At 72.8% G+C, this 13,404-nt stretch overlaps 5 protein-coding genes across 5 annotated transcripts; 2 read left to right on the top strand and 3 right to left on the bottom strand.

Annotated features, from left to right (window-relative positions):
* Position 1: 1 nt before the first annotated feature.
* On the bottom strand, positions 2–1,054 carry AURANDRAFT_31177 (hypothetical protein; the record flags this gene model as incomplete). Its single annotated transcript, XM_009041678.1, has 2 exons — positions 2–362; positions 420–1,054. Coding segments are annotated over 2 exons (996 nt in total), but the record flags the coding sequence as incomplete, so codon positions are not given.
* A 1,380-nt stretch (positions 1,055–2,434) lies between these two features.
* Positions 2,435–3,219, top strand: AURANDRAFT_66474 (hypothetical protein; the record flags this gene model as incomplete). The annotated part of the gene is made up of 2 exons (XM_009041782.1): positions 2,435–2,842; positions 2,926–3,219. The coding sequence occupies 2 exons, from the start codon at positions 2,435–2,437 to the stop codon at positions 3,217–3,219; spliced, it is 702 nt and encodes a 233-aa protein (XP_009040030.1).
* A 1,648-nt stretch (positions 3,220–4,867) lies between these two features.
* Positions 4,868–6,232, top strand: AURANDRAFT_66473 (expressed protein; the record flags this gene model as incomplete). The annotated part of the gene is made up of 1 exon (XM_009041783.1): positions 4,868–6,232. One exon carries the CDS (start codon positions 4,868–4,870, stop codon positions 6,230–6,232), a length of 1,365 nt encoding a protein of 454 aa, XP_009040031.1.
* Positions 6,233–8,069: 1,837 nt separating this feature from the next.
* Positions 8,070–8,780, bottom strand: AURANDRAFT_66472 (hypothetical protein; the record flags this gene model as incomplete). The annotated part of the gene is made up of 1 exon (XM_009041677.1): positions 8,070–8,780. One exon carries the CDS (start codon positions 8,778–8,780, stop codon positions 8,070–8,072), a length of 711 nt encoding a protein of 236 aa, XP_009039925.1.
* A 1,263-nt stretch (positions 8,781–10,043) lies between these two features.
* AURANDRAFT_66471 (expressed protein) lies at positions 10,044–10,421 on the bottom strand (the record flags this gene model as incomplete). The annotated part of the gene is made up of 1 exon (XM_009041676.1): positions 10,044–10,421. The coding sequence occupies one exon, from the start codon at positions 10,419–10,421 to the stop codon at positions 10,044–10,046; it is 378 nt and encodes a 125-aa protein (XP_009039924.1).
* Between the last annotated feature and the right edge of the window lie 2,983 nt (positions 10,422–13,404).

Raw genomic sequence — 13,404 nt, 5'->3', positions numbered from 1 at the left:
CGGCGAGGCCGTAGAGGTAGGCGCGGCCGCAGGCGACGGAGTCCGCGCCGCGCGCGAGCGCCTTGATGACGTCCAAACCGCGGCGGACGCCGCCGTCCATGATGACCTCGACGTCCGGGCCGACGGCGGCGCGGACCTCGGGGAGGACGTCGAAGGGCGCGACGCTGGACTCGAGCTGGCGGCCGCCGTGGTTCGAGACCCAGATCGTGTCGAAGCCCGTCTCGACGGCGCGCTTCGCGTCTTCGCCGCGCGCGACGCCCTTGAGGGCGACCTTCCCCGTGTCGCCCCACTCCGAGCAGAGCCACTCGGCGTCCTTCCAGTCGAACTCGGGCTTCATCTGCTGCGCGATGAAGTCGACGAGGCTCTCCGCGGGGAAGTCCGCGTCGGGGACGGCCTTGTAGCCGTAGGGCACGCGGGACATGAAGTCGTAGGTCCAGGCCGGCGACTTCATGGCGTCGACGGTCTGGCGCCAGGAGTAGTTGGGCGGCACGGTGAAGCCCGTGCGCGTCTCGCGCTCGCGGTTGCCGACCCACGAGAAGTCCGCCGTGAGCGCCAAACCCGTGAAGCCGACCTCCTTCGCGCGGTCGAGCACCTCCTTGAGGAGCACGCGGTCGCGCCAGACGTAGAGCTGGAGGATCTTGGCGTGGTTCGGCGCCGCGCCGCGCACGTCCTCGAAGGTCGACGTCGTGAGCTGGCTCAGCGCCATCGCGACGTTGTGCTTCGCGGCGGCCGTCGCCGTCGCGACCTCGCCGTCGCTGTGGAACATGCGCTGGCCCGCGCAGGACGTGACGAAGAACGGTAAATCCGCCTCGACGCCCATGATGTTCGTGCGCAGGTCCGTCTCGCCGTGGCCGACGCCGTGGAGGACGGCGTGGCGGAGCTCGACGTCCTCGTAGCAGCTCACGGACCGGCGGAGCGCGATCTCCTCGTCGGCGCCGCCGGCGAGGTAGCCGTAGGTCATGGCGTGCATGCGCTTCTCCGCGGCCTTGCGCAGGTCCTCGATGGACGCCGCGTCGCGCACGCGCTTTTGCGACGGCGCGTCGATGATGGGCATGAGCGTCGGCCACGCGGCCGCGGCCACGGGGCGCACGACGTCGAGCGCGCCGGACACGAAGGCCTGCCAGCCGCTCTTGCCCCCGACCTTGGCCTTGGCGGCCTTGGCCATCTCCTGCTTGCGCGCCGCCGTCGCCTCGGCCGTCACCTGGACGTCCTCGACGGCGTTCGGCGGCGCGAGGCCCACGGACGGCGTCGCGCTCGCCGCCGGGGCCGACTTCGTCGCCGTGCTCAGGGACCGGGCCGCAATGGGTCGCAGGGCGCGGGAGAGGACCATGGTGGAGTCGGTGCGCGCCCACGAGGGGGTCGATGATCGCACGCTCGATGACGATCCCGCTCGAGCTGAGCTTGTCTGGCGATTGCTTGAAGAGGTGTTTGACGTCTAGCTTGCCCCTCGAGAGTGTACGCGCACGGTACCGGTCGCACTCGAGTCGTCGAGAATGGGGACTTCGTCGACGTGCACGCTGCAACCATTGCGTGGGCGCCTCTCCGGGTGCGCGACGCGCGGTAAGAGCGCGAAAGTGCGACTGCGGCAATTTGGATTGAGCAGCCCAGCGGCCACAAGTGGCACTCTCGCGACCAGCCCGGGCCAGCCGCCGCCGGAAGCGCGAGAGAGCGGCTCGCGCGAAGAGGCGGACGGGCGGCGCCGAGCTGAGCGCGTGATTGAAGTGCAATCTGGGGGAAACATGAGAATTTGGCCCTTCTGTTTTAGCCACAGCTGCCCCGAACCTCGTGCTGCGCGGCCAGCGCCGGTGCGTGGGCACCCGCCAAGCCGTCTAGGTGCACGCCGGAGAGCTGAACAAGACCGGCGACTCCACAAGAAACAGCAATGTTCGCCCTGCGCGCCGCCGCCCGCACGGTAGCACACAAGCGCCCGTTCTTCTCGCTGGCCTACTCCGCCCTCCAAGAGGAGGCCCAGAAGCTGCCCTACCAGCTCACGGCCCCGCCGCCCGCGCTGCGCTGCGTCACGTCGACCAAGTCCGGCGCGGACGCGCGGCTCCTCGGCGAGGAGCTCGGCCGCGACCTCGTCGACCGGCTCGGCGGCGCGGCGCGCGTCGCCGTCGTCGTCGTCGCGTCGCGGGCCGTCGGCGACGTCGTCGACGGCCTGCGCGGCGCCGCGACGCCCGACGCCGTCGTCGGCGCGGCGACGCCGCGGGAGGCCTTCGCGACGAAGAAAACGGGCAAGGTCGTCGCCGCGGCGACCGCCGTCGAGCTGCCCGAGGGCGCGACGGCCGTCGCGTTCGCGTCCGAGGCCGACGGCCTGCCGGACTTCGACGCGGCGCGGCCCGGCGCCTGGGAGGCCTACGCCACGGGGCCGGCGCCGGAGCTGCTGCTCCTCGCGGCGGCGCCGCGGGGCGATCTCGACGCGTGGCTCCGCCGCATGGACGTCGTGCTCCCCGGCTCGACGAAGCTCGGCGGCGTCCTCGAGGACGAGTCCGGCGAGCTCGTCGCCGGCGACGCCTTTGCCGCGGAGCGCGTCCGGGAGGGCGTCTGCGGCATCGCGCTCGAGGGCGTGCGCCTGGACGCGGCCGTCGCCGCGGGGCCGACGCTCGCGACGCTCCGGGGCCCGCGCACCGTCACCTCCGCGCGGCCCGTCGACGGCGGCGTCGCCATCACGGGGCTCGACGGCGACGAGGAGACGTGCTGCGCGCGGTCGCTCGGCGCGGGCGACTCCGCGGGCGACCTCGAGGGGCTCTTGGTCGGCGTCGTCGCGGACACGCGCAGGCCGCTCGGCGTCGAGTCCGTGTCCCTCCGGAGGCCCCTCGGCGTCGAGGACGGCGCCCTCAAGGTCGCCTGCGACCCGCAGCTCGCGAGGACGCCCGGGTCCCCGCGTCGCGCGCCGAAACCGAAAAAAAACGGCGGCGTTCGTAGGTCAAGCCCGGCTGCACCAAGGTCGCGCTCTACCGCGTCGGCGACCGCGACCGCCGCGAGCGCGCGCTGCTCGCGGCCTTCGCGCCGCGGCGCCGCGCGTTCGCCGAGAAGGGCGCGACGACGCTCGAGTTCGCGGGCACGCCCGTGCCGTCCGAGGTCGCCGCGGCGCTGGGCTCCCACTCCCTCGGCGCGACGTTCCACGCCGCCATCGCGCCGGACCCCGCCGCCGGCGGCACCGTCGTCCACACGCAGGCCACCGTCGTCGCCTACCTGTCCACGGACGACGACGAGTAGAGTCCCCCGCCCGCGCCGACCGTCGCTTCGACGTTTTTTCTGCACACTATAGCCCTTCTTAACTTGAAGACGGCGCGGAGCAGCGCCGCGCCGTCGCGGAGCAGCGCGGGGTCCCCCGAGGCGCGCGTCGGGCGATGCACTCTGAGGGGGATGGGCGACGCGATCCAACCCCTAAAACGGCGCGAGAGCGCGCGCAGAGCCGGCGCCGGCGCGCGCGAGACGGTGATGCGTCGGAGGTGCTCAAATTGAGTCCAGCCTGGGGTCGGTGAGGCCGGACAGCGACGCGCGAACCTCGATTCGCTCAAAACCTTCGGCGCCGCCCCCTGAGGCGCGCGTCGGGCGATGCACTCCGAGGTGCCCAGGCGGGCGACGCGATCCACCCCCTAAAACGGCGCGAGAGCGCGCGCGAAGCCCGCGCCGGCGCGCGCGACGGTGTGCGGATATCCGGATGTGTCCGAGCGCGCGGCGATTGAGGCGAGGAGGGTTAGTATGAGCTGCCACGGTCAACCGACACTCTACTCTCATATCAGAGACACACATAGAATCGCAATTACCGCCGCTCGAGGAACCCGTGGACCTCCGCCTTGAAGGCCGCGTTCTTGCGCAGCGTCAGCGGGAGCTCGTGGCCGCCGTCGTGGTAGACGACCGTCGGCTCGCGGAACGTCTTGGCGAGCTCGACGCTCATGGGCCGGCAGACGTCCTTGCGGCCAATAATGTGGAGCGACGGCAGGTCGATGTCGTCCATGGCCTTCTCCGGCAGGTCCTCCTCGTCGGGCCGCGCGCTCCGGAGGAGCTCGTCCGCCGCGCCGTTGGCCACGGACACGCCGCACGCGCACACCACGAAACGCCAGGACCGCCGCGACCCGAGGGCCGCGGCCATGCCCGGCGCCGACAGCGCCGCGACGAGCTGCGCGCCCGCCGAGAAGCCGTAGAGCCCGTCGTAGGGGCCGTGCGCGTCGATGAACCCTAGAACGCCGACGAGCGCGGGCCGCAAAGTCTGGGCCGTCGCGCCGCCGCGCCACCAGGTCTTGAAGGGCAGCTCGGACATGAGCGGGAACGACGAGTTGTAGGGGCTCGCGCCGAGCGGGCCCGCGAGGCAGTCGACGACGGCCTTCTCGTGCCACTCGAGGCTCACGAGCTGGATCGACGTGATGTCGTTGTTCGACCCCGTGCCGTGCAGCGCCAGCAGCCGCAGCGGCCGGCCGGGCGGGCCGAGCAGCTTCGGGCCGGCGAAGTCCTCGTAGACGTCGCGCGCGACGAAGTCGTCCTCGCGGCCGCTCCAGTAGCACAGGGACGTGTCCGTCGCGGGGCGCGTCTCGTCGTCGGCGCCGCTCGAGCCGTAGAACCAGCCCGACACGCGGTTCAAGAAGCCGCCCATCATGGTTGGCATGCAGCGCTGGCGCCGCTAGCCGCCGACGAGAGCGCCGTGGCCGTGGGCCGCCGACGCGGATGCTTGGTTGCCTCGGCGTTTGCGCTTCGCTCGCAAAACTCGATTCGCCACAGCCGCCTTTGCTTGCGCGCGTCGTTCGTCGCTGCGTCGTGCCGCGCCTCGAGCGACGTTCTCACGCCGCACGGCGCTCGCGAAGGCCCGCGTCGTCGCGCTCGACGTTCACCGCCGCGCAAACCGCTTGCGCGCCCGAGATCCGCCATGCTGCGCCGGCTCGTCGCCGTCGCGTGGCTGGGCGCCGTCGCGTCGTACAAGTGGGACATCTCGGACACCTACGGCCAGGAGAAGCTCAGCTTCAGCGAGCTCTACCAGTACGGCACGGACGACGGCCCGTTCCCGGTGACGCGCGGCGCGTCGTACGTCCTCGTCGACCTCGAGGGCCAGCTGTCGAATCCCTACAGCAGCGCGAACGTCACGGTCCTCGCGTTCACGTCGCCCGGCGAGCTCGAGCTCGGCGGCGTGAACTTGTGCGCGCGCGAGCTGCCCGCGGGCGTCGAGACGAGCGCGCGCCGGTCGTTCGCCGTCGACGCCGTCTCGAGCCGAAAGATCCGGCTCTACTACGAGGTCCCGACGTCCGGGCTCCAGTACGTCGCGCTCCAGGTCTGCGACTCCTGGGCGCCCGTGCTCCTGCGGCTCGAGGGGACGATCACCTTCAAGAACCCCTACGGGTTCCTGCCGGCGATGTATTTCGGGTTCCTGCCCTTCGAGCTCGTGCGCGTCGCGAGCTTCGCGTGCTTCCTCGCCTACTTCTTCGCGCTGCTGGTCATCCACCGGGACAAGCTGCTGCCGCTGCACTACGCCATCTTCGCGGCGGCGCTCCTCGCGGCGGCCGAGGCGGGCGCGTGGTTCTTCTCCTACCTGTCGATGAACGCGTCGGGCGCGCCGCTCTGCTGCCCCTTCCCGTCCCACGTCATCGCCGCCATGACGCTCGAGTTCCTCCGGCGCACGCTCACGCGCGCCCTGCTCCTCGTCGTGTCGCTGGGCCACGGCGTCGTCCGCGCGTCGCTGACGACGCGCGAGGCGCTCGGCGTCGCGCTCCTGCTCCTGGGCTACCTCGTGTCGTCCATCGTCGCCACGGTGACCAAGGTCGAGGAGTCGTCGGACCTCCACTCGGGGAGCAAGGCGTCGACGACGTCGGACCTGCCCGTGCTCTTCTTCGACCTGTGCTTCCTCGTGTGGATCTACATGGCCTTGGTGGGCACGATGGACGCGCTCAAGGACGACAAGCAGACCTACAAGCTCGCCATGTACACGAAGCTCGCCTACACTATCGGCGCCTTCGTCGGCCTCGTCTCCGTGCTGACGGCCGTCATCTTCGCGAGCCGCCTCGAGCTCTTCGACTGGCCCTGGCAGCTCTACTGGCTCCAGACCGTGTCCCTCGAGATCCTCAACTTCGCCGTCATCGCCGCGGTCACCGTCATCTGGAAGCCCACGGAGCACGCCCAGCTCCTCGTGACCATGCAGCAGCTGTCCACGGACGACGCCGCGGGGCCCGCGTCCGCCGCGGACGACGACGACGACGAGGGCCTCGAGCTCGCCGAGACGGCGCCCAAGGACCTGGTCTAACCATCGCTAGCCCCGCATCACGCGGACCACGTCGGCGCCGTAGCGCGCCTTGCGGCGCCGCTCCCAGAGGGGCACCTTGTCGTCGTCGCCCGGCGCGGCCGCGCGCGCGCCCGCCTGCTCCCGGCGCGCGCGCGCGCGGGCGACGCGCTCGTCGTGGGAGAGCGACGGCCGCCGGCGCCGCCGGCCCCCGGGCGCGTCGCCCTTGGCCGCCTCGACGTCCTCGATGCTCCGCCACGCGGACTGGTTCAACCGCGGCACGCGCGCGCCAGTCGCGTCCGTGAAGCCCGCGCCGTCGAAAACGTAAAAAGGCCGCCGCGCCTTGAGGTAGACGGGGAAGCTCGCGTCGTTCATGAGGAAGGGCACGCAGGGGTCGCGGCTCTCGAAGATGGCCGCGTCGGGCCGGTACGTCGACGAAGGCCCGCCGCGGTCGCAGTACGCGCGGAGCGCGCCTGTGTGGAAATCAAATCTTCAACCCGACTTCGATGTGAGCGTATGCGACGGTTTTGACGCGAGCTCTTCTGCCGTGCTTCGAGAACTCGATGAGCCATCGATTCGTCCAAAAATCAGCCGAATCGACTTCGATTTGACCGAGCTAGAGAATTTCAAAGTGTGGTCGGGACGTCCCAAACCAGTGGTTGATTTCCACACGGGAGCGCGCCGTTCCGCGCGCGGAGCCGCGACAGCTCCGCGGCGCCGCCGGGCCCCAGGGCGTCGAAGCGCGCGGCCACGGCGACGCGCGCCGCGGCGTAGAGCGCGCGGTCGTTGGCGTGGAGCGCGAGCATGCGCTCGCGGAGCGCCTCGGGCGCGCCGCTCAGGTTCGCGTCGACGCACGCGACGTGGCGCCCGTCCCAGCGCACCTTGTCCTCGCAGGAGACGTGGACGTCGAGGTGGAGCACGTCGTCGGGCGCCCAGTCGAGGAGGCGGCGCAGCACGACGAGCGACTCGTCCATGTGCGACGTCACGAGGATCGCCGCGTCCGCGAACGCGTTCGAGTTCACGAACGCGCCCGTCTGGTCCCGCGTCCGCAGCCCCAGCACCGTCGTCATGTACTCCGCGCCGAGGCCCCGCGCCACGAGGGGCCGGATGATCTCGAAGAGCCGGTCCACCTCCGGCACGGGCTCGATCTCGAGCTTCCCGTCGACCGTCCGCCGCGTGAAGAGCGGCGCGTCCTTGGAGAACTGGCGCTCCGCGTACGTGAAGTAGTTCATCATGGACACGTAGCGGCCCAGCGGCTCCCGCAGCGCCAGGACGAGGCGCGCGCCGGGCACGACGAAGTCCAGGTAGGCGAGCAGCCGCGGCGCCGTGTAGTTCGCGACGCGCCGGAGCGTGAACTTCTCGCCCTTGCCGACGACGTGGAAGTCGGCCGGGTTGCCGTGGTTCGCGCTGCCGAGGACGTGGCAGTAGAGGATGTCGGGCTTCTCCGGCGGCAGGCTCCGCGGGCCGAAGCGCGGGAACTCCTCGATGGGCTGCATGGTCCCGTAGAGGCGCGCCGTCCAGCCGTAGCGGTTCGACGCCCGCGCGAGGATGCCGCCGAGCGTCGTCGACCCCGTCTTGTGCATCTTCGGGCCCACGAGCCGAGCCACGGGCTCCGGCTGCGTCGGAGCCGCCAGCGCGGCGAGAGCTGCTGTTGCGGCCGCGATGAGGCCCATCATCCTCGAGGGGCAGCAGCCTCGATGAGGATTGCGTTGACGAGGTCATTGAAGGGGAGGCTCCTCGCCGAGGCCTTCGCCGACTTCCTCGCCGCGGCTCGTCAACGCGACGCGAGATTAAGGCTACGTTAGCGGAGGCCTTCGCCGACTTCCTCGCCGCGGCTCGTTAACGCGACGCGAGATTAAGGCTACGTCAGCGTCTCCGCGAACTCGCCGAAGCGACATGTTTTCCTGGCGTCGACCTTCGTCGCGAGCGCCTCTCGCAGGGACGCCGCGACCTTGGAGCACGACCCGACGCAGGCCGCCGTGCCGGAGCCGAGCGCGTCCTCGAGCCACGCGCAGGAGCAGGCCGCGGCGGCGGCGACGGCGACGGGGCGCCGCGTCGCGTCTTTGGAGAGCGCCGCGACCTTTCGGGGCGGCCCGACGAAGGCCTTGTTCCCGAGCTGGCCGTCGTTGCCGCGGCCCCAGGCGAAGACGCGGCCGTCTCTCGAGAGCGCCACGCTGTGGTCCGCGCCGGCCGCGACGTCGACGACGTCGCCGAGCGCGCCGACGCGCTGCGGCGACGTCCGCCAGAGCCGGCCGCCCTCCCAGGTGTAGCCGACGGCGCCGGCCTCGGCGCTGCCGAGGCCCAGTTGCTGCCAGCGGTCGCAGCCCCAGGCGTAGACGGCGCCGTCCGCCGTCGCCGCGACGGAGTGGCCCGCGTCCTTGCCGCCGCCAGCCGCCACGGCGACGCAGTCGGCGATGTTTGCGACGCGCCGCGCGTCGAGCGACGCCTTCTTTTCAGAGCGTCCGTCGCCGCACTGGCCGAAGCGATTGCCGGACGGTGTGAGCGGTTTTGCTTCGACGCCGCCGTCGCGTGTAATGGTCAAGCAGTGCGTCGCCGACGCGGACGAACGCATCGATGGGTAAAGGCGGCTGCGACGCGTTTAAGCGCGTCGGCGGTCAGAATCGAGTCTGCGCTGGTCGGGCTTTCCCATGCTCTCCGAGGGCCTCAATATGAACTTCAACGTCAACATGCTGCCATGCTTCCCTTGCGCCCGACGATGAGATCATGTAAATCTGGGCAGCGTCGATGTCGGAGCACCTGAGCTCCGCGCTCGCCCGGCGGGACTTCGCCTGCGCCGAGCGCTTCCAGCGAACGCTGCCCGTCGTCGTCACGACGGCGTCGGCGACCTACGCGCGCGTCCTCGAGGCCTGGTCGACGCGCCTCGACGCCTATGGCATCGCGCAGCGCGTCGTGATCGCCCTGGGCCTCGGCGTCGACGCGGCGTGCCGGGTCCGCTACGACGTCGCGTCGCCGGACCTGCTCGCGGGCATCGTCGGTTTGTCGAAGTTCGAGGTCTCGCGCGCGCTCCTCGAGCGGGGGCACCGCGTGCTCTACAGCGAGCTCGACGTCGTCTGGCTCGCGGACGCGTACGCGGCCGCCGCCGCCGCGCTCGCCGGACGCTCTGGGGGCAGCTTCGACGCGGCGGACGCGGTGGCGGCCATGGACAACGAACGCGACGACGAACTCAACGTCGGCTTCGTGCTCGCGACGCCGGGGCCGAGGACCCGGGATGCTACTCGAGGCTCGTCGCGGGCTGGCGCGAGGCCCTCGCCGCGGCCGGCGGGCGCGTTCCTTTCGCTCGCGACCAGGCTTTTTTCTGGGCGACGCTCCGCGACGGCGGGCCGGACTTCGCGCGGTTGGACAAACGAGTCTTTGCGAAGCTGACGAAGCGCGGCGACCGGCCGCGCGCCGTGCGGGAGGACCCGCGGGTCGCGTGCTTCCACGTCACGGGCCTCGCCACGGATCTCAAGCTGACGATCGTCCGTCGGCTCTACGAGGGCGGCGGCGTGGGCGACGTGCTCCGCTGGGCCGACGAGGCGGCCGGCGCCGAGCGCATCGCCGTCGCCGCCGCGCGCCGCGCGCCGCCGGCGCCGTCGAACCGCGCCATGGTCGAGCGAATCAAGGCGGCGCAGGCGCGGCGCGCGCGAGGCGCGGCGCCGCCGCCGGCGTACCGCGCGCCGGCGGCCGTCGCCGTCGCGCCCCTGCTGTCCGTCCTCGGCGCCCTCGGGCTCCTGCGATGGCGCCGACGGCGGCGCCGAGGCGACGACGAGTAACGTGCGGCGGGCCGACTCGTCGATCTCGAGGGGATTCTAAAAACGACGCGCCCACCCCCCCCCTAGTCGTCGCCGACGTCGAAGGGCGCGCCGGCCTTGGTCATGATGTCCTTGAAGCCGAAGCAGAGGACGAGGGAGACGACGGCCGCGGCCTGGCCGAAGACGCGGGTGTGGATGATCGCGTGCGAGAATCGCCACGTCGGCGGCCGCGGCTTCGCGAGCTCGTTGCTGAGGATCGCGCCGTACATGGGCGTGATGATGGCCCCGAAGCAGATGAGCGTGTGGTGGTGGAAGTAGTTGGCCGCGCGCAGGTGCCACGTCGAGCCCGTCCGCGCCGCGGCGCCGCCGGCCGCGGCCGCGGCGCCGCCCTCGCGCACCGTGCGGTTGATCGCGTGCTCGCCGGCGAGGACGAAGGCGAAGAAGGGCGGCATGATGGCCATGGCGACCTTGCCCGAGGCGCCGACGTTCTTCGCGAAGCCCGCGTGGAACTTGTGGCCCAGGCCGATGGCGGCGCCCGAGGCGAGCGCCACGGGGAACGCGGAGCTCAGACCCTCCGTGACGGCGATCGCCGTCGCATTCTTCGCCTCGCGGCCGTCCATGGACTTGCTCATCTCGTCGGCGCTGCACTCGTCGAGCGCGCGTGGAGCTCGGCTCCACCTCGCTTTGCCGCGGTCGTGGCCGATGACGATGCCGCGACGGTGCCGCAGCTAGTTTGAGTGCAGCCCCACCGGCCCTGCGCGCTGCCCCGCCGAGAACGGCGGCGGCGGCCGCCGGCGAGAGGCGCACACCGCGCTGCCGCCATGGTCGATGGCCTGCGCGTGAAGACGAGCCCCGGCAAGGTGCTGCCGGGGCCGGCGCCGCAGGTGAAGGCGCTCCGGGAGCTCAGCGTGGGCGAGACGGCGCACCTCCTCGAGCGCCACTTCCGCGTCGAGGCCGCCGTCGTCGAGGCCGGCTTCCGCAACGTCGACGGCGGCACGCTGAGCTTCTACGAGGAGGCGGACCTCGCCCAGGCCGGCATCTCGAGCCGGCCCCTCGCGCGGCGCATCGCCGAGGACCTCCGGAGCTTCTCGGCGAGGGGCGTGCCGCTCGACCTCGTCGGCGCGTCCGTCTTCAACCGGGCCGGCGCGTCGCCGCCGCCCAAGGCGCCGACGCACGACGCGGCCTGCAGCCCTTTCCCGCGGCCCGCGGACCCGTCGCCGCCGCCGAGCGGCGCCGCGACGCCGACGGCGCACCTGCCCGTGCTCGCGTCCGCGGCCGCGCCGGCGCCGGCGGCGGCGCGGCCCGCGCCGCTCCAGACCGAAAACCTGCCGGCGCTGCAGACCGTGCCCTCGGGCAAGGCGCTGCCCGACGGCGCGGCGCGGCCCGGCTTGCTCCGCGCGTCCGGCGCGTCGTCGGACCGCCGCCTCGCGGCGTCCCGTAGCGCCCCGACGGGCGCCGAGGAGGCCAAGGACGCGCGGCGGCGCCTCTCCTTCGAGAGCCCGCGCCAGGCGACGAACGCCCTGCGGCGCAAGTCCAAGGAGTTCGGCCAGTGGCTCGGGAGCGTGCTCGGGGGCTCGCGGGACGACCGGCCCGGGTCGCGCCCGGGCTCCGCGAAGCGCGCCGCGCGGCTCGAGGGCGAGCTCCGGCGCTACGGCGACCCGCGCGCGCTGCCGAAGAACGTCGTCTCCGTGAGGCCCGACGACGCGCCGCCGGCCGCGCTCGCGGGCGGCGACGACGGCGACGCCCGTCGTTGGACCGCGCACGTCCGCTTCGACGCCGAGCCCCGGGAGACGCCCATGCGGCTCCTCGTCCCGGGGGGCTACCCCTTCAAGGGGCCCACGGCCTACTTCCGCGACCGCGAGGTCCGCTTCGTCATGGGCCAGGGCGAGGTCGACGGCAACTACGAGCCCTACGTCCTCCACGCGACCTGGACGCCCGCCCAGTCCATCGCCGACGCCATCGTCGCGGCCATGGACGAGGTCCGCAAGGCCGAGTTCGAGGAGGCCGTCGGGGGGGCGATCAGCCCGATGTAATTCCCTGGAGGCCGCCATCGAGTCTACTGCCTTCAATTAGCCTTTTTTTTTTTTTTTTATTTACCAAATCACGACAGTTGCACTCCTCGCCTCGAGCGAATTACTTCGAGCAAAAACCGTCGCGCGACGCGACGGGTCGACGACGTCGGTGGGCGCGCGGAGCTCCTCGGCGCTCTCGCCCTCGTCTCGCACCATGGACACCGTCAAGAACCGAAGCCGCATCAGCACCGGGCTCATGGAGAAGATCCGTCGGGTGAACAGCGTGCTCTACAACGTCAAGGACGAGACGGAGACGCCGACGCCGACGCCGTCGCCGCCGACCCGGGGCCTCGTCGCCTGCCGCCTGCGCTCCTTCGAGGGGGACATCCCCCCCGGCTTCGTCGGCGACGCGATCATGACGGCGCAGGACTACGGGGGCGTCGACGCGATCGTCCCCGCGGGCCGGGCGCCCGCGAAGACGCCCGCGAAGGCGCCGCTCGGCGACGCGACGAACACGCCGCCCAAGCCCGCGCCGTCCACGGTCAAGGCGCGCCGCCTCGCGCTCGAAAAGCGCATCGAGGCCGAGAAGACGGGCGGCCTCGCGCCGGGCGGCGCGGCCGAGGACCCGAGCCCCGCGACGGCGCAGACGGCCCGCAAGCGCATGGCTCGGCGACGGCTCCCGGGCGCCGAGGCCGGCGCGGAACCGGCGGCTCCGGCGGCGGCCGCGGCGCGGGACGCCGTCGCCCAGGCCAAGGCCGACGACGCCGCGACCGACTCGCCCGTCTTCTCGAGTTTCTGGAACTCGAAGAAGGCCGCTGCCGCGGAGAAGAAGCGCGCGGCCATCGCGGCGAAGCAGCAGGCCGCGGCGACCAAGGCCGCGGCGGCCGCCGCGGCGACCAAGGCCGACGCGGCCGCGCGCGCGGCCGCGGCCGACGCCGAGGCCGCGGCCGCCAAGGCCGCCAAGACCGCCGAGGCCGCGGCGGGCGTCGCCGCCGCCGCCGCCGCCGCTGCGGCAGAGGCGCGCGCGGATGAGGCGGCGCGCGCCACGGCCAAGGCGCACGCGGACCTCAAGGAGCGGGCCGCCGCGGAGGCGGTGGTCGCCGCCGCGAAGCGGGCCGCCGCGGAGGCCGCGGTCGCCGCCGCCGAGGCCGAGGCGCGGGCCGCGGCGGCGGCCCGGGCCGCCGTCAAGAAGGCGGACGCCGAGGCCGCGGCGGCCGTCGCCGACGCCCTGGCCGCGGACCGCGCGCGCGCGGCGGCCTGGGCGCTGGAGACGGACGCGCGCGGCGACGCGGCGGCGGCCGCGGACCGCGCGGCCGCGGCGGCGCGGACCGCGCGCGGCGGCGAGGCCTACGCCGCCGGCGTCGTCGCGGAGGGCGAGGCCGCGGCCGCGGCCGCGGCGGCCCTCGAGGACGCCGGCGACGCCGCGTGGGAC

The sequence above is a fragment of the Aureococcus anophagefferens genome (assembly GCF_000186865.1).
Source record: "Aureococcus anophagefferens unplaced genomic scaffold AURANscaffold_23, whole genome shotgun sequence".
Lineage (NCBI taxonomy): Eukaryota > Pelagophyceae > Pelagomonadales > Pelagomonadaceae > Aureococcus > Aureococcus anophagefferens.
The sequence above is the reverse complement of the archived record's forward strand: the minus strand, read 5'-3'. Positions and strand labels throughout refer to the sequence as shown.